The sequence below is a fragment of the Mya arenaria genome, chromosome 12, assembly GCF_026914265.1.
Source record: "Mya arenaria isolate MELC-2E11 chromosome 12, ASM2691426v1".
In the NCBI taxonomy this organism is placed as follows: domain Eukaryota; kingdom Metazoa; phylum Mollusca; class Bivalvia; order Myida; family Myidae; genus Mya; species Mya arenaria.
In genome coordinates, this window is record NC_069133.1 from 56,705,051 (window position 1) to 56,729,021 (window position 23,971).

The following is a 23,971-nucleotide window of genomic DNA, read 5'->3' on the forward strand; positions in this document are numbered from 1 at the left end:
TTCGCACCGAAAGAAATTCTAAATTTATATTGTAGGTAGGCTGTCTTGATGAAACGTCCCGAAAATACGTTTTGTTCCTCTGTAGAAGACGATAAATTCAATTGATGAAGTAATTATTACAATGAAACGAAAGGCGGAATATGATCCAGTCAAACTCGTTACATGTACATGTCAACAGTCAAAAAATGATAAACTTGCATAGGCGCAAACATTTACTCCAAACATTCTTACAGTAAATATACAATAAATCATTAAACTCTTGAATTATAGCCTATGATACTATAAGTACGTATGTGACTGTTTGGAGCCTATGATACTATAAGTACGTATGTGACTGGTTGGAGCCTATGATACTATAAGTACGTTTGTGACTGGTTGGAGCCTATGGTACTATAAGTACGTATGTGACTGTTTGGAGCCTATGATACTATAAGTACGTATGTGACTGGTTGGAGCCTATGGTACTATAAGTACGTATGTGACTGGTCGGAGCCTATGGTACTATAAGTACGTATGTGACTGGTCGGAGCCTATGATACTATAAGTACGTATGTGACTGTTTGGAGCGTATGATACTATAAGTACGTATGTGACTGGTTGGAGCGTATGATACTATAAGTACGTATGTGACTGGTTGAAGGTTATGATACTATAAGTACGTATGTGACTGGTTGGAGCTTATGATACTATAAGTACGTATGTGACTGGTTGGAGCCTATGATACTATAAGTACGTATGTGACTGGTTGGAGCCTATGATACTATAAGTACGTATGTGACTGGTTGGAGCCTATGATACTATAAGTACGTATGTGACTGGTTGGAGCCTATGATACTATAAGTACGTATGTGACTGGTTGGAGCCTATGATACTATAAGTACGTATGTGACTGGTCAGAGCCTATGATACTATAAGTACGTATGTGACTGTTTGGAGTTTATGATACTATAAGTACGTATGTAACTGTTTGGAGCCTATGGTACTATAAGTACGTATGTGACTGTTTGGAGCCTATGGTACTATAAGTACGTATGTGACTGTTTGGAGCCTATGATACTATAAGTACGTATGTGACTGGTTGGAGTTTATGATACTATAAGTACGTATGTGACTGTTCGGAGCTTATGATACTATAAGTACGTATGTGACTGGTTGGAGTTTATGATACTATAAGTACGTATGTGACTGTTTGGAGCCTATGGTACTATAAGTACGTATGTGACTGTTTGGAGCCTATGATACTATAAGTACGTATGTGACTGTTTGGAGCGTATGATACTATAAGTACGTATGTGACTGTTCGGAGCTTATGATACTATAAGTACGTATGTGACTGGTTGGAGCTTATGATACTATAAGTACGTATGTGACTGGTTGGAGCGTATGATACTATAAGTACGTATGTGACTGGTTGGAGCCTATGATATTATAAGTACGTATGTGACTGGTTGGAGTCTATGATACTATAAGTACGTATGTGACTGGTTGGAGCCTATGATACTATAAGTACGTATGTGACTGTTTGGAGCCTATGATACTATAAGTACGTAAGTGACTGGTTGGAGCCTATGATACTATAAGTACGTATGTGACTGGTTGGAGCCTATGATACTATAAGTACGTATGTGACTGGTTGGAGCCTATGATACTATAAGTACGTATGTGACTGGTTGGAGCCTATGATACTATAAGTACGTATGTGACTGGTTGGAGTCTATGATACTATAAGTACGTATGTGACTGGTTGGAGCCTATGATACTATAAGTACGTAAGTGACTGGTTGGAGCCTATGATACTATAAGTACGTATGTGACTGGTTGGAGCTTATGATATTATAAGTACGTATGTGACTGGTTGGAGCCTATGATACTATAAGTACATATGTGACTGGTAGGAGCCTATGATACTATAAGTACGTATGTGACTGGTTGGAGCCTATGATACTATAAGTACGTATGTGACTGTTTGGAGCCTATGATACTATAAGTACGTATGTGACTGTTTGGAGCTTATGATGCTATAAGTGCGTATGTGACTGTTTGGAGCTTATGATACTATAAGTACGTATGTGACTGGTTGGAGCCTATGATACTATAAGTACGTATGTGACTGGTTGGAGTTTATGATACTATAAGTACGTATGTGACTGTTTGGAGTTTATGATACTATAAGTACGTATGTGACTGGTTGGAGCCTATGATACTATAAGTACGTTTGTGACTGGTTAATAAGTACGTATGTGACTGGTTGGAGCCTATGATACTATAAGTACGTTTGTGACTGGTTGGAGCTTATGATACTATAAGTACGTATGTGACTGGTTGGAGTCTATGGTACTATAAGTACGTATGTGACTGGTTGGAGCCTATGATACTATAAGTACGTATGTGACTGGTTGGAGTCTATGATACTATAAGTACGTATGTGACTGGTTGGAGCCTATGATACTATAAGTGGTTGGAGCCTATGATACTATAAGTACGTATGTGACTGGTTGGAGCCTATGATACTATAAGTACGTATGTGGCTGTTTGGAGCTTATAATACTATAATTACGTATGTGACTGTTTGAAGCCTATGATACTATAAGTGGTTGGAGCCTATGATACTATAAGTGGTTGGAGCCTATGATACTATAAGTACGTATGTGACTGGTTGGAGTTTATGATACTATAAGTACGTATGTGACTGTTTGGAGCTTATGATACTATAAGTACGTGTGTGACTGTTTGGAGCCTATGGTACTATAAGTACGTATGTGACTGGTTGGAGCCTATGATACTATAAGTGGTTGGAGCCTATGATACTATAAGTACGTATGTGACTGGTTGGAGCCTATGATACTATAAGTACGTATGTGACTGGTTGGAGCCTATGATACTATAAGTACGTATGTGACTGTTCGGAGCGTATGATACTATAAGTACGTATGTGACTGTTTGGAGCGTATGATACTATAAGTACGTATGTGACTGTTTGGAGCCTATGGTACTATAAGTACGTATGTGACTGTTTGGAGCCTATGGTACTATAAGTACGTATGTGACTGTTTGGAGCCTATGATACTATAAGTACGTATGTGACTGTTTGGAGCGTATGATACTATAAGTACGTATGTGACTGTTTGGAGCCTATGATACTATAAGTACGTATGTGACTGTTTGGAGCCTATGGTACTATAAGTACGTATGTGACTGTTTGGAGCCTATGATACTATAAGTACGTATGTGACTGGTTGGAGCCTATGATACTATAAGTACGTATGTGACTGTTCGGAGCCTATGGTACTATAAGTACGTATGTGACTGGTTGGAGCCTATGATACTATAAGTACGTATGTGACTGGTTGGAGCCTATGGTACTATAAGTACGTATGTGACTGGTTGGAGCCTATGATACTATAAGTGGTTGGAGCCTATGATACTATAAGTGGTTGGAGCCTATGATACTATAAGTACGTATGTGACTGTTTGGAGCCTATGATACTATAAGTGGTTGGAGCCTATGATACTATAAGTGGTTGGAGCCTATGATACTATAAGTACGTATGTGACTGTTTGGAGCCTATGATACTATAAGTACGTATGTGACTGGTTGGAGCCTATGATACTATAAGTACGTATGTGACTGGTTGGAGCCTATGGTACTATAAGTACGTATGTGACTGTTTGGAGCCTATGATACTATAAGTGGTTGGAGCCTATGATACTATAAGTACGTATGTGACTGGTTGGAGCCTATGATACTATAAGTACGTATGTGACTGTTTGGAGCCTATGATACTATAAGTACGTATGTGACTGTTTGGAGCCTATGATACTATAAGTACGTATGTGACTGGTTGGAGCCTATGGTACTATAAGTACGTTTGTGACTGGTTGGAGCCTATGGTACTATAAGTACGTATGTGACTGGTTGGAGCCTATGGTACTATAAGTACGTATGTGACTGGTTGGAGCCTATGGTACTATAAGTACATATGTGACTGGTTGGAGCCTATGATACTATAAGTACGTATGTGACTGGTTGGAGCCTATGGTACTATAAGTACGTATGTGACTGGTTGGAGCCTATGATACTATAAGTACGTATGTGACTGGTTGGAGTCTATGATACTATAAGTACGTATGTGACTGGTTGGAGCCTATGATACTATAAGTACGTATGTGACTGTTTGGAGCCTATGATACTATAAGTACGTATGTGACTGGTTGGAGTCTATGATACTATAAGTACGTATGTGACTGGTTGGAGCCTATGATACTATAAGTACGTATGTGACTGGTTGGAGCCTATGATACTATAAGTACGTATGTGACTGGTTGGAGCCTATGGTACTATAAGTACGTATGTGACTGGTTGGAGCCTATGATACTATAAGTACGTATGTGACTGTTTGGAGCCTATGATACTATAAGTACGTATGTGACTGGTTGGAGTCTATGATACTATAAGTACGTATGTGACTGGTTGGAGTCTATGATACTATAAGTACGTATGTGACTGGTTGGAGTCTATGATACTATAAGTACGTATGTGACTGGTTGGAGCCTATGATACTATAAGTACGTATGTGACTGGTTGGAGCCTATGATACTATAAGTACGTATGTGACTGGTTGGAGCCTATGATACTATAAGTACGTATGTGACTGGTTGGAGTCTATGATACTATAAGTACGTATGTGACTGGTTGGAGTCTATGATACTATAAGTACGTATGTGACTGGTTGGAGCCTATGATACTATAAGTACGTATGTGACTGGTTGGAGTCTATGATACTATAAGTACGTATGTGACTGGTTGGAGTTTATGATACTATAAGTACGTATGTGACTGGTTGGAGTCTATGATACTATAAGTACGTATGTGACTGGTTGGAGCCTATGGTACTATAAGTTCGTATGTGACTGGTTGGAGCCTATGGTACTATAAGTACGTATGTGACTGGTTGGAGCCTATGGTACTATAAGTACGTATGTGACTGGTTGGAGCCTATGGTACTATAAGTACGTATGTGACTGTTTGGAGCCTATGATACTATAAGTACGTATGTGACTGGTCGGAGCCTATGATACTATAAGTACGTATGTGACTGGTCGGAGCATACGATTCTATAAGTACGTATGTGACTGGTCGGAGCATACGATTCTATAAGTACGTATGTGACTGGTCGGAGCATACGATACTATAAGTACGTATGTGACTGGTTGGATCCATTTTATCTGTTTGTGATGTCATAAAAAACTTACTATCATTTACTTTGTGAAATAAATCAAATCCTTTTGAATGAACTTATTCAAATCTTTGCGCTCGTAATAAAAAATCAACTCTAGTAGTGGATGCTATAACTATTATAACTATTTCTTTGATATTTCGTGCAGAAGTCTATCCCCCCCTTCCACAGGTCAGGGGGTATACCGGGGGAAATTTGCCGTGGTGTTACATTCGTCCCGCGGTGCCTAGTGAATGCGGTGCGGTTTTCGCCGAAAATAGCGGGGCATGGACCATAACTAGGATTTCCCCTGGTCGCGGGGGGGGGGGGGGCATTTTGCGGTGATTTTACCAGCAGTGTGTCCCCGCAGGGCGGGTTTTTTACCCGGGATTGGCTGGACCGTAAGTCAAAGTCCCCGCTATTTCCTGGACCTAGATGCGTGGTTACAATTGACTGGTGCATTATATGATTGTATTGTACATCATACTATTGTTAATTATATCATTATATGTCATCGTGTTTTACATGACCTTTGTGCATTAAACTTTAAATACAAAACACATTAGTGTTTCTTTTTCAAAAATGAAATTTAACACAACAGAGCATAGCGAAGGTTTATTTCGACTCATATAACAAAGCATCTCGTCATAAATATAAATAAACACACGTATCATGCATGTGCTCATTGTTACAAGGTAGCAAATATCAATAACAATATGGTATAGCTTAAGAAATATGGAAAATGTTTAGCAATAATGTGAATTATAATAGATATACAAAGCTGTATAGCTAATTTTTAGAGACATTATGGAAATGCGGATGGTACGTTACAACTGCAAGTATACGATCAAAATTGACATCTCTTGTTTAGTGAGTTATCTAATATGAATTGAATGCATTGATGCCAAATTCAGCTGATTCTGGGAGAAAAATAAATTAAAAACCGATACTGTCAACCTATTAGAGTTGAGCATTAAGAGATATTAGTATTTGCCATACTATGATTCCTTACTATAGTCTTGTAAATTGCAATGGTACTATAAGTATTTCGGTTCATACTTTATATGCTAGTTTATGTATTGATCATTTATTTGTAAGGTAGATACATGTCAAGATAACATATACTAGAATCTGTTGTGTTGTGTGTATATTGTTGGTGGAATTGAGCATGATATTTCCCAGGTAGAACCAGCACTTGTCCCCAGGAGGGGTGTACAACTGGAGCTCAATGTTGGGGCGGATCCCGCGCCGCCCCTCATCACTAAACAGCGCGTACACTACCTGCTGGTCGGTATTCATCACACGTCTGCTTAGGAAATAATCCACAGCCTTTTTCAACTGAGTTTCGAATCGAGGAATGATATCCCTATTTGCAAACACCAGACCTCCGCCGACCCAAACTAGATTGTTACGGAATATATCTGTCACTGGCATAGCCATGTTTGTATTCGCTTGGATGACATTCATAGCTACACGACTTTCGTTGTAACCTTTCGGCCTTCTAAGTGAAAAGAAGTTGGTTGACTTTCTATCTCTGAAGTATCCAACGTCCAACCACATAACATAATTCGTTTTGAACACGTCGTCGCGGGAAGCACGGGATATAACATCATATTTTGCGAGCTGTGCGCATGCGTATTCGGGTAAAACTGTATTAGGATAGTGTTTAGGATATCCTTTTTGGGAAAATACTTTAGATATATTGCTTCGCAGCTGAAAAGCCCAAGACGAGTTCCTGTTGATGAGATGAATCCGTGTTCTGTTGGCAGTGTCATTTCTGATGTTTTTCATTAAATGATAGAACTTCTGTGAATCGGTGTATACTATTAATGGGTTAAGCAGATATCTGAATGTATTGCACCAACTGAGGTAGGTCTCAGTAGAGAATTGTGTAACAGACCCTTTCCTAAATGTTCCAAGATCGAAATACGCCGTGACAACGGTGACGTCATACTTATTGCTAGAGGTAACGTTCTCTATCAAACTCTGTCTATGAATGTGTTTCCTGTCCCCATGTGATGTTATATCTGTGGACGTCCTGAATTCTGATGCTTCACTGACGGTGTTGTCTGTGCAACGACGAACCCGTACAAACTGAAGAATATACAACAACATATTAAACATCTACACATTGTAGTGTGTACATATTGTGCAAAATTCCATGTATTACAGTAATGGTTTGGCATTTACTCCTATAATCATTCATAATATTACACAGGGGCTCTTATCATTATTAAATACGAGTTTTGTCAATTGCTTGCAACCTTTTTCAGTTATAGCTTCAATGATATTTGGTTTGTATATAATGATTCTGTGTTGTTTAGGAATACATCACCCAAATGAAAATAGTAGAAATATACTGAACGCATCTGTTAAATCAATGAGGCTGACTCTCTCTATATATATCTGTGTGCGTGTGTGTATGTTTGTGAATATTCAACTACTTGCTAGTTGCTAGACGGGGATTCGAATATTTAAATATCTGCTAGTTGCCAGACGGGGATTCGAATATTTAACTATCTGCTAGTTGCCAGACGGGGATTCGAATATCTAACTATCTGCTAGTTGCCAGACGGGGATTCGAATATTTAACTATCTGCTAGTTGCTAGACGGGGATTCGAATATTCAACTATCTGCTAGTTGCCAGACGGGGATTCGAATATTCAACTACACTCCAGTTGCCAGTTGGGGAATCGATACGCCAGATTAGATGGTGATGTTGATATTAAGCTACTGACCTCTTACCAGTCGGTAGTTGGGGATTCAGATTTTGTCTTGTTTCTGTTTGATATGCACACTAATAAAGAACTCAAACAGTTATTGTATTTCTATTTCTGAACATACATGTATCTTCGTACCAAACACTGTTTAAATCACTATTATTCGTACATTTGCCAGTCGGATATTCGACCATTTTCAGTTGGTTTATTGCGAATATCTTAACTACCGACCAGTCAGGAGCTGGGAATTCAGATAATGTATATTCAGTGTCACATATGGAGAAATCACATGTACTAAATATATAATTTTTTATGCATGTAAATATATGTATCTTTGTAATAAACTTTGTTTTAAATCACTTTTGTTCGTACATTCGCCAGTCGGATATTTGGCCATTTCCAGTCGTTTATTTGTGAATATCCAACTGCCAACCATTTGTGATAATTCGTGATTGTCATGGATATGCGCGCAATGACTCAGATGATGTTAATAGTCAATTCGGTTTATAAATAGTTCTATGGAGATTGAAGCATTATTTCTTGAAAGGTGCATGAAAACTGTTTTATGGTGACATTTGAAGCGAGAAATTAAAAAGAAGTTCCATACGGGCATTTTATCTTCGCCCGTGGGCTAGATAAGAATTTCTAGCATGGTTAAATTATTGGATCTACTTATCTGAGGTTGGAGAAACATATGTGTACATGCATAAACATACTTCAGAATGTGATTTCCTCAAATGTGTACCTTTTATCCATACAACAAGACAGAATCTGAATCCCCAAGTACGAACTGATAGGTAGTTAAATATTCACGAACTACCAACTGAAAATGTTCGTATATCCACCTGCCGAATGGAGAATTTTTTTTGAAATAAAACAGTTATTCTCACGAAGATATAGGAGTGTACATCCATTCATTAGAATGTATTGGATGTAATATTCTTTGCATTTGTACTTATAATCCATAAAACAAGACAAAATCTGAATCACCAACTGGTTGGTAGTTGTATATTTTCAAATAACCGACTGAAAATAGTCGAGTGGCTTAATACCAACACCAGCATCTAACTCTGATTTTTCGAATACCCAACTGACAACCAGCTAGCAACTAGCAACTTGCAGATATTCAAATCCCCAACTAACAACTAGCAGGTAGTTGGATATTCGAATCCAAAACTGGCTACCAGGCGGTAGTTGAATATTCGAATCCCCAACTGGCAACTAGTAGGTAGTTGAATATTCGAGTCCCTAACTGGCAACCAGGTGGTAGTTGAATATTGGAATCCCCAACTGGCAACTTGTAGGCAGTTGAATATTCGAATCCCCAACTGGCAACCAGCTAGCAACTTGCAGATAATCAAATCCCCAACTTACAACTAGCAGGTAGTTGAATATTCGAATCCAAAACTGGCTACCAGGCGGTAGTTGAATATTCGAATCCCCAACTGGCAACTAGTAGGTAGTTGAATATTCGAGTCCCCAACTGGCAACCAGGTGGTAGCTGAATATTGGAATCCCCAACTGGCAACTTGTAGGTAGTTGAATATTCGAATCCCCAACTGGCAACCAGGTGGTAGTTGAATATTCAAATCGACAATCGGCAACTAGTTGAGAGTTAAATTTTCGAATCCCCAACTGGCAATCAGGTGGTAGTTAAATATTCGTATCCCCAACTGGCAATCAGGTGGTAGTTAAATTTTCGTATCCCCAACTGGCAACCAGGTGGTAGCTGAATATTCGAATCCCCAACTAGCAACTTGCAGGTAGTTGAAATTTCAAATCCCCAACTAGCAACAAGCAGGTAGTTCGATATTCGATTCCTCAACTGGCAACTAGCTGGTAGTTGAATATTCGAATCACCAACAGGTAACTTGCTGGTACTTGAATATTCGAATCACCGACTGGTAACTAGTTAGAAGATGAATATTCGAATCACCAACTGGTAAATAGCAGGTAGTTGAATATTCGAATCCCCAACTACCGTCATTCTTGTTTAGCCATGTGCGCGCTGACGTTTGATATGAATTGAGAGCGGGCAGTATAGATTTTTCAAATCAATGATGAATTTGAATAAACCACCGTTAAGCATATTGTGAACACATTTATTACACATTCTTTATAAAATAAACAGTCCATGATTAGACGAAGATACATATTAAACTTTCTATTTATAGACTGGAAACAATTTAACATATGACGTCATATATAACGTTGGGAAATTAATTCCAAAAAAACCCATATTGACCTGCTATTAAAAGGCCAGAAACTGTTTATAGCATGATGTCATAATTTATAATGCGGTAACGTACAATGAAATAGTTATTTACATTTTAGCTTTGAAATTTGCAGTTCATATTTCATGATCGCAAAACCTTATTAACCTGGGCGATAACCTCAGTCAATAATGATTTTTGGACAATATAACAACATATTTCACAGTTATAAGTTTATACTTGTGGTCTGAATAGAGTAAATACATTCATAGAACATCAATATATATCGCGCATGATGCACCATTTATATGTCAATAACTAGGCAAGTGAGCAACCTTGGCAAACCAGACGTGGCGTGAGGGCAAGAAAAACATTGGCATACCAGACGTCCAGACGTGGTGGTGGGAGCAAGGGAAACATTGGGACACAAAACGTGGTTGGGAGAACAAGAGAAATATTGGCATACCAGACGTGGTGGTGGGAGCAAGGGAAACATTGGCACACAAGACGTGGTTGGGAGAACAAGAGAAACATTGGCATACCAGACGTGGTGGTGAAAGCAAGGGAAACATTGGCACACCAGACGTGGTAGGGAAAGCAAGAGAAATATTGGCACACAGGACGTGGTTTGGAGCACAAGAGAAATATTGGCATACCAGACGTGGTGGTGAAAGCAAGGGAAACATTGGCACACCAGACGTGGTAGGGAAAGCAAGAGAAACATTGGCACACCAGACGTGGTAGGGAAAGCAAGAGAAATATTGGCACACCAGACGTGGTAGGGAAAGCAAGAGAAATATTTGCACACCAGACGTGGTAGGGAGAACAAGAGAAATATTGGCACACCAGACGTGGTAGGGAAAGCAAGAGAAATATTGGCACACAAGACGTGGTAGGGAAAGCAAGAGAAATATTGGCACACCAGACGTGGTAGGGAAAGCAAGAGAAATATTGGCATATCAGACGTGGTAGGGAAAGCAAGAGAAATATTTGCACACCAGACGTGGTGGTGAAAGCAAGAGAAATATTGGCATACCAGACGTGGTAGGGAAAGCAAGAGAAATATTGGCATACCAGACGTGGTAGGGAAAGCAAGAGAAATATTGGCATACCAGACGTGGTAGGGAAAGCAAGAGAAATATTGGCACACCAGACGTGGTAGGGAAAGCAAGAGAAACATTGGCACACCAGACGTGGTAGGGAAAGCAAGAGAAATATTGGCATATCAGACGTGGTAGGGAAAGCAAGAGAAATATTTGCACACCAGACGTGGTGGTGAAAGCAAAAGAAACATTGGCATACCAGACGTGGTTGGGAAAGCAAAAGAAACGTTGGCACACAAGACGTGGTTGAGAAAGCAAGAGAAATATTGGCACATCAGAGGTGGTGGTGAAAACAAGAGAAACATTGGCACACCAGACGTGGTTTGGAGCACAAGAGAAATATTGACACACCAGACGTTGTGGTGGAAGCAAGAGAAACATTGGCATACCAGACGTGGTGGTGAAAGCGAAGGAAACATTGGCACACAAGACGTGATTTGGAAAGCAAGAGAACTATTTGCACACCAGACATGGTGGTGAAAGCAAGAAAAACATTGTACGTGGTAGGGAAAGAAAGGGAACCTTGGTACACAGACATGGTGGGGGAAATAAAGGGAGACCTTGGTACACAGTCTGATGGGAAAGAAAGGGAACAACTCGCACACAGACGTGGTGGGAAAAGAAAGGGAAACCTTGGCACACCAGACGTGGTAGGGAAAGAAAGGGAAACCTTGATACACCAGACGTGGTTGGGAAAAGAAAGGGAAACCTTCGTATACCAGACGTGGTTGGGAAAGAAATTGAAACTTTAGCATACCAAACATGCATGGTAGGGAAAGAAACGAGACCTTGGCACACCAGACGTGGTGGGAATTCAAGTGAAACCTTGTTTTTGAGTGCACAGTGCAAAACCATGTGCCAGGATCAGTTAGAGCTGGTGTTCATAATTATGTTAGATATAATTATAATTATTACATGTAGCCAAAGATTTAAAATGTAGTTCAATAACTATGATAAGTATGTACGAAAAAAATCATATATTAGTTATATCTTAATAATTATGATAGTTCTTTGACATTTAACATACCCACAGTTGCTTGATGAAAATAGCTCATAAAAGTCTTCATAAATCAGTTTAACTAGACAAAATTATATTTCACACATAATTTAACATGTATATCATCAATATAATACATTGCCTTAAACATGAAATTAGATATGACAAATTTAAAAGAACATGATAGATCGCATGTTTTCTTTTGTAAATGCTTAATGAACAAATACAATATGAACGTCAAGTGGTATCTACACAAAGGACTAGGCGAGTGTAAATATTGTAATATGAACCAAAACGAATAGTTCATACGACAGTATGGGGTACAAATGAGCTTAAGTCATCAAGCCACATACCTTAAAAATACCTTCTCCTATGTCCATGTTTGTCGTCAGAATCAGCATAAAACAACAACACACAACCACTAATGCAATTCGAGGTATGGACACGCGACCAAGGCTCCGTATCCATGTCCGAACCATTCTCATTCTGGTATAAGAGAGAATATTCGTTGTCTCCAAATGTAATTGTAACTCGTCCCGTGACAACGCAACCGGACGACCTCCGAAACGCAAAACAAAAATGGCGGCCTCGTGAAGTTTACATTGTTAACCCATATTTCGGTCGGGCTTCACCAAGTCATTGATGCATACTGTTATTGTAAAGCCGGGTAATTTGACTCTGTTATCCTATAAAATAACCAAGTGTATACTAAACTACCGAAATACGCAAATCATTAGCGAAAATACGCAAGAAAGTTAACGAAATACGCTTTTAATAAATCATGTTTGATTTATCCTATTCTTATATTAATAATACGAATTGTAGACAAATGTTGCACACACATATTATGAAATAAAGAATTTATTGAAAAAAGAGTTTCGTTATATTAGCCAGTGAGTACAAGTTATCTCCCGTCGCCAATCGAAATACGATTGAACCGATATGGTTAAAAGTAAAAGTAAAAACCAAATACGTATAGTTACAGAAGACATAGATATGAATGACATGAAATATGGAAGACTGCACAAGACATATACATGCATTTGAATGTGAAGACTGCACAAAACACATATTTTAAATAGCATGGCGCACTATTATTTTTTTCCATAAATAACTAAAACCTAGATTATTAAGCGATTGCTTTACATATAATATCAATGGTCAGCGAATATTTTTAATTACTTGATCTCAATACACCTCATGCACCAAATAACTGTGGCGTTGAGCTACAATTTTGTACCGGATTTTAGAATTCGCTCTTTACGCGCAATATCTAAAAGAAACATCCCAAGCTCGCCACAGACAGAAGCGTAGTTTGCATTCTAACATTTAATACTTATTTCAGGTTTTTAAGATGTATTTTCTCAAAAGCAGCAGCCATCATCATAAACACTGATTTTTCGCTAATGTTGTATTACTTGGTTAATGACAGCTTGTAGAATTTTACCACAGCCGTGCAAAACTGTTGACTGTAACCTATATGTTGTTTCCCATTTTATTTTGATTGTCAAATTGTCAAACCTGTTTACAGTCCTATTCGAATTATTAAGGTAAATGGCGTTGTTATTTTATATAACAGAGACATATTAAGGACATACTTCTTGGATTAAAGCTTTAATAATTGATATCGATCGCTATTTTGTTTGTTTAAATTTTGTGGAGTCGTTTGCGTAAGTAGGTAACTTTATATTAAAATGCATATCGATTCTTGCAAGCCAGAATCATCAATCAATCGACACTAAGTGACCAATGAAAGCAATGTTTTACTCGAGCGCTATCCGCAGCATCTACAACGCAGTATATTGTACCCCCCCCCCCCCACACACACACACCCTAAGGTATACCGAGGATAGCCGGGGAAATGGGCCATGTTTTTACCTTCCAGGTGGCCCGGTAATTATTTCGGGAATATTTAAAACACATGATATGAAAATATATTTTATTTTGGCCGAAAAAGGTTGCATAATTATAACCCACATATGATACCGAACTATAGCCGCCAAATCACCATTAAATCGGGGAAATATGAATAAACACAATACATGTAATTACAAATAAGACATTTTCTCATGAATACGCACCAGCATCGGCATAACGTACAGGGTCAGCTTCTTGTAACTGGTGCAGGCTTCTGTGACTTTGTAACGTACACCTGGCAGGAATCAAATATCATTCGAATCGATCCTGATAGAAGTGAAATGGAACAAATATTGTCGAAAACGGGTGCAGTAATTTGCAAAGTGTTTGGAGATGAATAAAACAGAAAACCACCTATTTCTGTATAATTTGGCGTCGTTTCTGCATTCAGATTTGCATTTTCATATGTTGCTGTTGGCGGACGGTTTTCATTATTCATGAAATTGCTAAAGTATATCGGAAATATTTATTTTTCTTTAATGTATTACTGTCCAATCATTTATATTTATGTTTCATGTGCCTTATGACAAGCATCCAGCTATTGTTTTTGTATTTTGTAAAACTTCACTTTTTGGCTGTTGAAATAAAATGGATTCATTTTCCTCTAAGCGTCATGTACATGTATGTTAATGTTTGTTTTGTTTATATTGCGAAGTTCAACATTTTTTTTAGAAAGCATCTGTTGTGAAATTCTAATAAGATAAATCGTTCACGCATCTAAATATATATCTTGTTTTGTCTAAAATTAATATTTCATTTATTTATATACTAAGAGGATAACTCTTTGTTTCAGTGAAAGGAACTTTAACATGCAAAATGAATATTTTACTCGTGGTATAATCACTCAAGAAATACAACTTTGTGCTCACTCGGTGTAAGCTTTTGAAAACCAAATAAATACATTTTACTTTATGCTAAATGCTTCAAGTAAAAAAAAAATGACATCTAAGTAGAAAATCACATCAACAGTAAGCCATTATATATCTTATGTCTATCTGTGCACAAGTCTTCTCTTTAAATAGTACTGGATCTGATTCATGCCTTCTCTTTGGTGGCCTTCTGGCTCGATAGCTTGTTAAAGAGCACATGCATCAGCTGGTGAAGGGTCAGAAAACTTTGCAGAAGGCCCGCCATTTGGGACATGCTGAACTGAAACACACACGTTAATAACGAACAATTTAGCGATAGAAAGAGAAAATGTTTAGCCGATCTTGTCACACTGTGATACAATTTATTAAAATATAAGCCTAGTAGTGGCCGAAAAACAGGAGCTTTCTCAGAAAATTTTAAGTTTGTCTATCTTTCTAAGAAAAATAGTACAGTTAATGTGAAAATGTGAAAGTTTTAGTGTAATCATCAGCGTTATGTACAGTTTTGCCAAGAACACAAGATAGCTCTACGGGTATTCACATGAGACTGAGTACACATATGACCAGTACAAGACAATAGGTAATAGTGGGGGAACACACATTAACAAGAACAGATGTGTACAATTTGCTATGCTCTTGGCTTGACAGGTATCAAATGAAACGCTAAAAATGGAATAGGTACAGCAGTACTGTTGAAAGGTTACTAACAGTACTAGAAATAGCAATAATACATCAAAATTCATTTACTCTATTATTATTATGCCAGGTTTCGGTTGTGTGACGAAAGGCACTTGCAGAATAATTTATAATCAGTGTCAACAAGACGTCGTTATTTACCAATACCAAATAAGTTGATTCGTCCTTGAACAAAAATAAAACGAGGAGCAATTGGTGCAAAGCAGGGAAAACCCGACCAAAGTTATGACGTATTGTGATTAAAATATATAAACAAAGCGGATACGCAACTTCGGTTATACTGCATACTTTTAGTTAAAACGTACCTTTGTACAAACACACATTTGGTATTCAGCTAGACGTCCGCACGTTTTCATTCATTTCAAGCATTTTCAATTTAGTTGTCGGTTTCGGAAATGGAATGAATTTGAGGAACAAGTCATTTCGTACCCTGAAATTGGTGCAAAGCAGGGAAAACCCGACCAAAGTTATGACGTATTGTGATTAAAATATATAAACAAAGCGGATACGCAACTTCGGTTATACTGCATGCTTTTAGTTAAAACGTACCTTTGTACAAACACACATTTGGTATTCAGCTAGACGTCCGCACGTTTTCATTCATTTCAAGCATTTTCAATTTAATTGTCGGTTTCGGAAATGGAATGAATTTGAGGAACAAGTCATTTCGTACCCTGGTCATTTCATTTCGTACCCTCATCAACAACTGGCAACGGCGACACGAAATGATCTAGTCGTTTATGCCATAATAGAGCTACCCCACCTCTACATACCCCTTTGGCAGATGTTACGCATAAGTCTTTATCACATTCAGCATACACATTGTAATTCATACTTAATGCATTTAAAAAATGTAAATTGTGTGGGTACAGCCAATGTTCTGATAGGCCGCAAATGTGTACATTCTTTTCAATCACCACATCAGACAAGTAAATGGAACTTGAGAATATACCAGTTACATTCCAAGTCATTTCATTAAACATAATCAAACAAGTGTTTAAAAATACAATAAAATACAATAACCACGCAAAGTTCACATTCATCATTACATGTATTATGTTTAAATTAGCGTTTCAAGGAACACTCTTTTAGAGTACAACCCTTAAGGTTTCCCGTGATCCTGCAGGGGAGTTTTACGAGTCTGCTGACTAGTGTCTATATTACGACCGGTAGCCGCTCGGTGAAATCTTGGCTGCTGATATTGTCGCAGACCTCCACGCTGCTCCACATTGTCCTGTCTGGGCGACTGCCGATCCTGCCGACTGACATTTGTGTTGCAACACATCCGTTGAAATCTTGGTGGCTGTCGCTGTTGTCGTATCTTAAAGCGTGACAGCTAAGGTTTGCACATTAAGAATGACGGCCAGAACCCTTCTTCGAGTACGAGGTATAATGGTCCGCCTGGAGATTAAGACGAATAATGCATATAGTCTTTGTCTCTTTCATATCAAACACATTAATGTTGGTCACATGTGTTCCTTGCTTGTAGATATATTGAACAATTTCATCAGTATTAACACCCTTTTTATATCCAGATATAAAATAGTTTTCTATGTGACGAGGTTCATAAAGTGTGAATCCGTCTTTGTCAGTCGCTCTGCTAGACGGGCATTTTGATGCACTTCGATCGGTTTACCGGCAAAACCAAACGCAGTAGTTTTTGAATTTCAAGGAGAGTACAGTTCCGAGCGCACTACAATAGCTTGGCAACAAGTTTGAACAGAGGCCGGCACCGGAGGCGCCGAAACTTGGGCGGCAGGGGTAATGTTCGCCGCCCCAATAGAATCGGGGATAATACTATACATTTTTTCTGATCCACGCGCAGTAGAATCATATGTCGCTACATCGCTATATAAGCGTTTCGGATGGTCAGGGCATGCCCTTACTGTGCTACCTGACGACAAATCCATTGTCATAGTAAAATCCGAAGTATGACGGTTAGTTGTCCCAAAGTCTTCATAGAAATTTCTTGGTATATTGTCAACTATCACTCCAAAATTCATGAATTTTTCGACATTCGCAACTCCTTTGTCAATATGGTCAACCTGCACTTCGTGCACGTAAACTGGTTTAAACCCCAGTAAATTTATATTTTACTGTCCGTTCCAAGCCGGTACCTAACAATCCTTGATAAACATGCCTGTTTTTTATATAGTATATATGCACTGTGCTGTTTGTGGAGTTTTGTGCTGTTGTTCCATGTTTCTTAATTGTGATTTTTTTTTTTGTGTTCTATTACCTTGGCGTTTACCCAGTGCCATTAAACGGGGTTAATGTTTCAACTATTGGCTACTGAGCTTGTTTCTGTAGTTTTTCATATTTAATTCATAAGTATTTAATGGAATCAAAACATTTTGTAAGGATGGTATGACAGATTTGATCTCTTGTACAGTGTTCCGAGAGCTTTACTGTAATTGTATAAGTCATCTTTGACATTGTTCACTGCCTCAAAGTAAAGTTCATTTGCTCCAATCTTGTTTTCTCGGCTTCTACAAAAGTCTCTTTCTTGAAAAGCATGTCCGCCTGTAGCGAGGACATATTTTCTTTCAGTAAGTTCATTTCACAAGGGTTAGTATCACAAGTGTCTGTGTAACGTGGATTCTTCTCCTGGTTCGGGTCATCAGAAGTTGATTTTCTGGCCGCACTTAGCAAGTCCTTAAAAAGTGAATAATCTTCACTTGCTAGTTTAACACTCACTTTATCGCCTTTACGGCTAGCAATTATGCGTATCAACTCCGCTTTGTCGTCGTAGGGAAAATCCTCATTCGATTTCAGAGCTATCGTAGACTCTAGATCATCCTCACTGAAAGTCGCTAATTATTTGAGACACAAACATTCACTCTGCTAGATCTTGAAACAGTACAACTGATCTGTTGTATTCCGTGTAGAATTTGTCCTCTTTGGCAACCCCAGACAAGTTAAATCCTGTATTGTCCGTGATGTCTGGGTCACAGTCCATTACATTTCCACCGCATTGTACCTTAACACCTGCTTTATCGTCGTCGTCCGGTGGCTCAAACTCTATCGCTATGTCCTTTGCTTTTGGTAACATAGCTGACATAGTGAGCACTGATAACGACCAGCAAACTCAACACAAAAGGCAGTTCGTTATAGCCTCAGGCAGAATATAGTATCACGCGGCATTACCCCTTCACCATAATGGCGTTCACATTCAAAATAATTTTAAAAATGGCATATATACATGGCAATATAGCAAACTCCTCAATTTCACTTTGTGTTATACTTCAAAGGTAGTCTATAGCAACAATAAGCTTCACTCACAAAGTCTAGTAAGATTTAGTACGAAGTAATCCATATTTCAAAGATTATTTACAATTTATTGCAGCAAAAAAAAATATACACATTCATTCTGACCGGAACCAGAAAACTGAGAAGAGCATAATAACATGATGACACAGATTATTGACACCATTAAGATATTGATAATGCAAGTATTATTCAATTATTAATGTGATATTGCTTGGAAAGTGACGTACCCTAATCCATTTACTGAACAATATGAATAGATTGACCAACCCCGCTAATAAGGTAGTCGGTCAGGCAGGCATTTCTTGACAACAGCGGGTATGTGAGTGATGGAAGGCTATCGTTTTAGGTCCTTGTTCAGGGCATAATTAGTATTTATTTTAGTTAAATGGTCAGACTTAAAAAGAAAGAAAAACGCACTCAATTATTTATAAAGCATAGCAATATAGCAATAAAAGAAGAAGAAAAAGCAATACTTTTATTTGTTTATGTCACTTTCTTGTCTTGCAGTTGAAAGATATACATACTTAGCAAGTTTAATTTGGGTACTACTCTGCTCATCAGATAGTAACAATTTAAACTTTTGCATTGTGGGCCAATGACAAAAATATCTAGGCAAAAATTCACCCGTATTCCTCTGTAAAAAAGGAAATACTAGAACAAATTGAAACTCATATTCAACAACATTAATGCTTCTCGTTTTTACTACAATTTAGATAATTCTCGTAATCTACGTTTTAACTACAATAAGTTTTTAATTTAGCTGACGTATCTAATAGAGAAAACCAGTAATGGCAATAATGATCATGTAATCTTTGTGTGAAACTGAAATTGAAGCAATGAAATGTCATTATTATTCTATAAATAATATTCGTGGGTCATGGGCATAAGAGGTAAAGCAACGTGGTGTTTAGTTATGTAATTTTGTACCAATATTTCAGAATTCGCTCTTTATGTGCAATATCTAAGGTAAACCTTTCAAGCTCACCATAAACATAAGCGTTTATGGTTTGAATTCCCACCTTTACAGAGCTTTATGCTCATATTTCTGCTCAATAATTAAATATAGGCATGGTCATGCTGTCAAAATGTTTTAAGTTTTTCATTTATCCCCTGTGACACAACGTTAAAAAGTGACTTCAGTGAACAAATATCCTATAATGCCTGGTCGGCTAAAGCCTTCTTCGACTCATATAATTTGCTGTTTTAAGATAGCGTTTCTCCTAGATATGTAAATTTGGATACACAATAAAGGCTAACGTTATCATAAAACACATCAATGTTTTTAACTCGAGTTCCAAATTTACAAACCATTGCTACAGTTTTCTTGGTATAAACAGTGATATTCCATTTTTTTGAAATACTCCTGACGCTTGTTTAAGAGTATTTATATATATATATATATATATATATATATATATATATATATATATATATATATATATATATATATATATATATATATATATATATATATATATATATATATATATATATATATATATATATATATATAGGTAGACATATCATTTATAACCATAATGAACTATAGTGGAGAAAATGTTTTCCCCTGTTAAACACCCATACAACTTTCAAAATAGTCCGAGACATTGTCATTTTAACGAACACATGTTTTGACAGACTTATACATAGATGTAACATTTTAACAAATTTTGGGGATAAATTATTGGTGTGAAGCTTAAACCATATGTCTTTTCTGTAAACTAGATCAAACGCCTTTTTAAGTCTACAAATGCGCAATAAAGCTTTCGTCGTTGGTGTTGTATTACTTTGTTTATAATTGATTTTAAACAAAAATGCAATCATCTGTTCTTTGACTTTGCCGAAACCCAAATTGATATCGCGTTAGTAAATCGTTCTACAAAAGAAGAAAAAAACCTAGACATTGGAGGTGCTTCACCATCAGGTTTGTATTGTATGGTGATAGTTAACGATGAACTCTCAAAGATTGACGGTTTTAGCCACTTTTTTATTTTTGTCTTGGAATGAACCAATTTTTGCATTAATATTTGGAAACCAGTAATATAAGACTGCTGACAAAAGATCAGATCGCAGTTTTTGACATTTACGTTTTAAGATCGATGTGTAATGACTAAAAGCGTTACTAACGCTCTCAGAGTTTTCTTGCAGTTATCCAAACAATTGAGATCTATTGTTCAGTGAGTAATCTTATATGACTGAATGGGATACATTGATACAAAGATCAGCTGATTCTGAGACGAAAAATTAAAAGTCAATACTGTCGATCTGTAAGAGAGGACCTTTAAGATATATTATTAATTGCCTTACTATGATACCGTACTATAGTCTGGTGATAAGCAATGGTACTATTAGTATTTCAGTTCAAACTTTATATGTTAGTTATACAATTTTCTGAAGGTCGCCCACTATATTGTATACTTGTAATGTTCGTATATGTGTTAATTATGTATATGTAACACAGACAACTGTCATGATTAGGTATACTTATATCCGTTGTTTTGTTCTATTGTTGGGGGAATTTGAAATAAATGGAAGGTCTTCTTTGAGCATGATATTTCCAAGGTAGAACCAGTTGTTGTCCACAGGAGGGTTGTACAACTGGAGTTCAATGTGAGGGCGGATCCCGCGCCGCCCCTCATCACTAAACAGCGCGTACACTACCTGCTGGTCGGTATTCATCAGACGCCTGCTTAGGAAATAATCCACGGCCTTTTTCAGCTGAGTTTCGTATCGAGGAATGATATCCCTATTAGCAAACACCAGACCACCGCCGACCCAAACTATATTGTTACGGAATATAGCTGTCACTGGCATGGCCATGTTTGCATTCGCTTGGATGACATTCATAGCTACACGACTTTCGTTGTAGCCGTTCGGCCTTCTTAGGGAAAAGAAGTTGGTTGACTTTCTTTTTCTAAAGTACCCAACGTCCAACCACATAACATAATTTGTTTTGAACACGTCGTCGCGAGAAGCACGGGATATGACATCATATTTTGCGAGCTGTGCGCATGCGTATTCGGGTATAACTGTATTAGGATAGTGTTTAGGATATCCGTTTTGGGAAAATACTTTAGATATATTGCTTCGCAGCTGAAAAGCCCAAGACGAGTTTCTTTTGATGAGATGAATCCGTGTTGTGGTGACTGTTTCATTTCTGATGTTCTTCATTATATTATAAAACTTCTGTGAATCGGTGTATACTATTAACGGGTTAAGCAAATATCTGAGTACTTTGCACCAATTGAGGTAGGTCTCAGTAGTGAAATTGCCAGCAAATCCTTTCCTAAATGTTCCAAGATCGAAATACGCCGTGACAACGGTGACGTCATACTTATTGCTAGAGGTAACGTTCTCTATATAAATCTGTCGATGAATGTGTTTTCTGTCTTCATGTGGGTTTATATCTGTGGACGTCCTGAATTCTGATGCTTCACTGACGTTGTTGTTTGTGTTATGAAGAACCCGTCCAAACTGAATAAAATACAACAACATAAAAACATCTATGCAAAGTAGTGTGTACACAATGTGCATGCAAAATTCCATGTATTAAAATTATGGAAGGGATTAACTCCTATATACACTTATAATAATACACAGTGGCTCGTATCTCGTATCCTTATTAAATAAGAGTTTTGTCTTTAATTTGATACAGAATTTTTTTAGTAGTAGCCGCCATTTTATTTTGTTTGGATACAATGATTCTGTGTTGTTTAGGGAAGAATCACACCAATGGCAAAGTAGAAATATACTGAACGTATCTGTTAATTACTGAATGATGAGTCGCCCGAATAGTGGCGTACCAACAAGTGAAATATTTTCTTTTGGTATCCCAATCTGACACCGAAACAAAATTTGTTTTAAATATAAGCCAACAACTAAAATTGAATGCCATTTTAAAACACTTTTTATTCATGTGCGCGCTGACGTTTGATTTGTAATCGAGAGCGTGTGGTATAGATTTTTAATTTCAATGATGAATCTCCTTAAACCACCGTAAGCGAATTATAAACACATTCTTACACGATCTATAAATAACAAACTCATGATTGGACAAAGAACAAATTTGAAGACAGAAAAAACCCCATACTGAACTGTCTATTTATAGACCGGATCATATGATATCATATATAACGCTAGAAAAAAAATAATTCCAAAACGCTAAATTGACCTGCTTTTAAAGACCGTAACAAGTTTATTGTTAACATCATTATATATCATGCGGTAACGTACAATTAAATAGTTATTGACTTATAAGCTTTGAAATATGCCGTTCATATTAATCGCAACAACGTTTATAAACATCGGCTATCGCCTCGGTGAACAATGCTTTTTTTGGATAAAATGACAGCATACTTTACAGCTAATGAATAAATAATTGTTTATTATTTGTGGTGTGAATTGAGCCATTATATAAATAAAACACCAATGATACTGCGCTCATGATGCTGTTAAATAATGATTGTTTTTTCCCAAGAAAACATATACAATGCAATTTCGGTTACTTACACATTGAACACTTGGTTGAATATTTATTCGTCCTTTTTATATAATGAAATACCGTAAAAGGTCAAGGTTAACTCTCTGAAACTGGGGAAATAAGTAACCTTACATACCAAACGTGGCGGGGAAAGCAAGGTTAACCTTGACACATAAGACGTGGTGGGGAAAGTAAGGGAATCCTTTGCACACATGAAGTCTTGAGGGAAGCAAGAGCAACTTTGGCACACAAGAGGTGACGAGAAAGCAATAGAAACTTTGGCACACAAGACGTGGCGGGAAAGCAAGAGAAACAATGGTACACCAGTCGTGTTGTTGGAAGCAAGAGGAACTTTGGCATACAAGACGTTGCGGGGAAGCAAGAAACACTTTTGCACACTAGACTTCGCGGGGAAACAAAATAAACTTTGGCACACCAGACGTAGCGGGGAAGCAAGATAGACTTTGGCACACCAGACGTGTTGGGAGA

General features: G+C 37.5%; 2 protein-coding genes across 2 annotated transcripts; both read right to left on the minus strand.

Annotated features, from left to right (window-relative positions):
* Window positions 1-5,816: 5,816 nt before the first annotated feature.
* Window positions 5,817-12,907, minus strand: LOC128210970 (uncharacterized). Its single transcript, XM_052915323.1, has 2 exons — window positions 12,604-12,907; window positions 5,817-7,310 (listed from the first exon to the last, which is right to left on the minus strand). The coding sequence occupies exons 1-2, from the start codon at window positions 12,733-12,735 to the stop codon at window positions 6,300-6,302; spliced, it is 1,143 nt and encodes a 380-aa protein (XP_052771283.1). The 5' UTR covers window positions 12,736-12,907; the 3' UTR covers window positions 5,817-6,299.
* Window positions 12,908-20,647: 7,740 nt separating this feature from the next.
* On the minus strand, window positions 20,648-22,362 carry LOC128210822 (uncharacterized; the record flags this gene model as incomplete). The annotated part of the gene is made up of 1 exon (XM_052915175.1): window positions 20,648-22,362. A coding segment is annotated over one exon (876 nt), but the record flags the coding sequence as incomplete, so codon positions are not given.
* Window positions 22,363-23,971: the final 1,609 nt, after the last annotated feature.

Bases quoted from the DNA above. Each gene is read 5' to 3' on its own strand.
- LOC128210970 (XM_052915323.1), bottom strand. From the start codon at position 12,735: ATGAGAATGGTTCGGACATGGATACGGAGCCTTGGTCGCGTGTCCATA. The intron at 7,311-12,603 runs GTATGTGGCTTG...TATATTCTTCAG, and splicing joins TAGGAGAAGGTATTTTTAAG to TTTGTACGGGTTCGTCGTTG.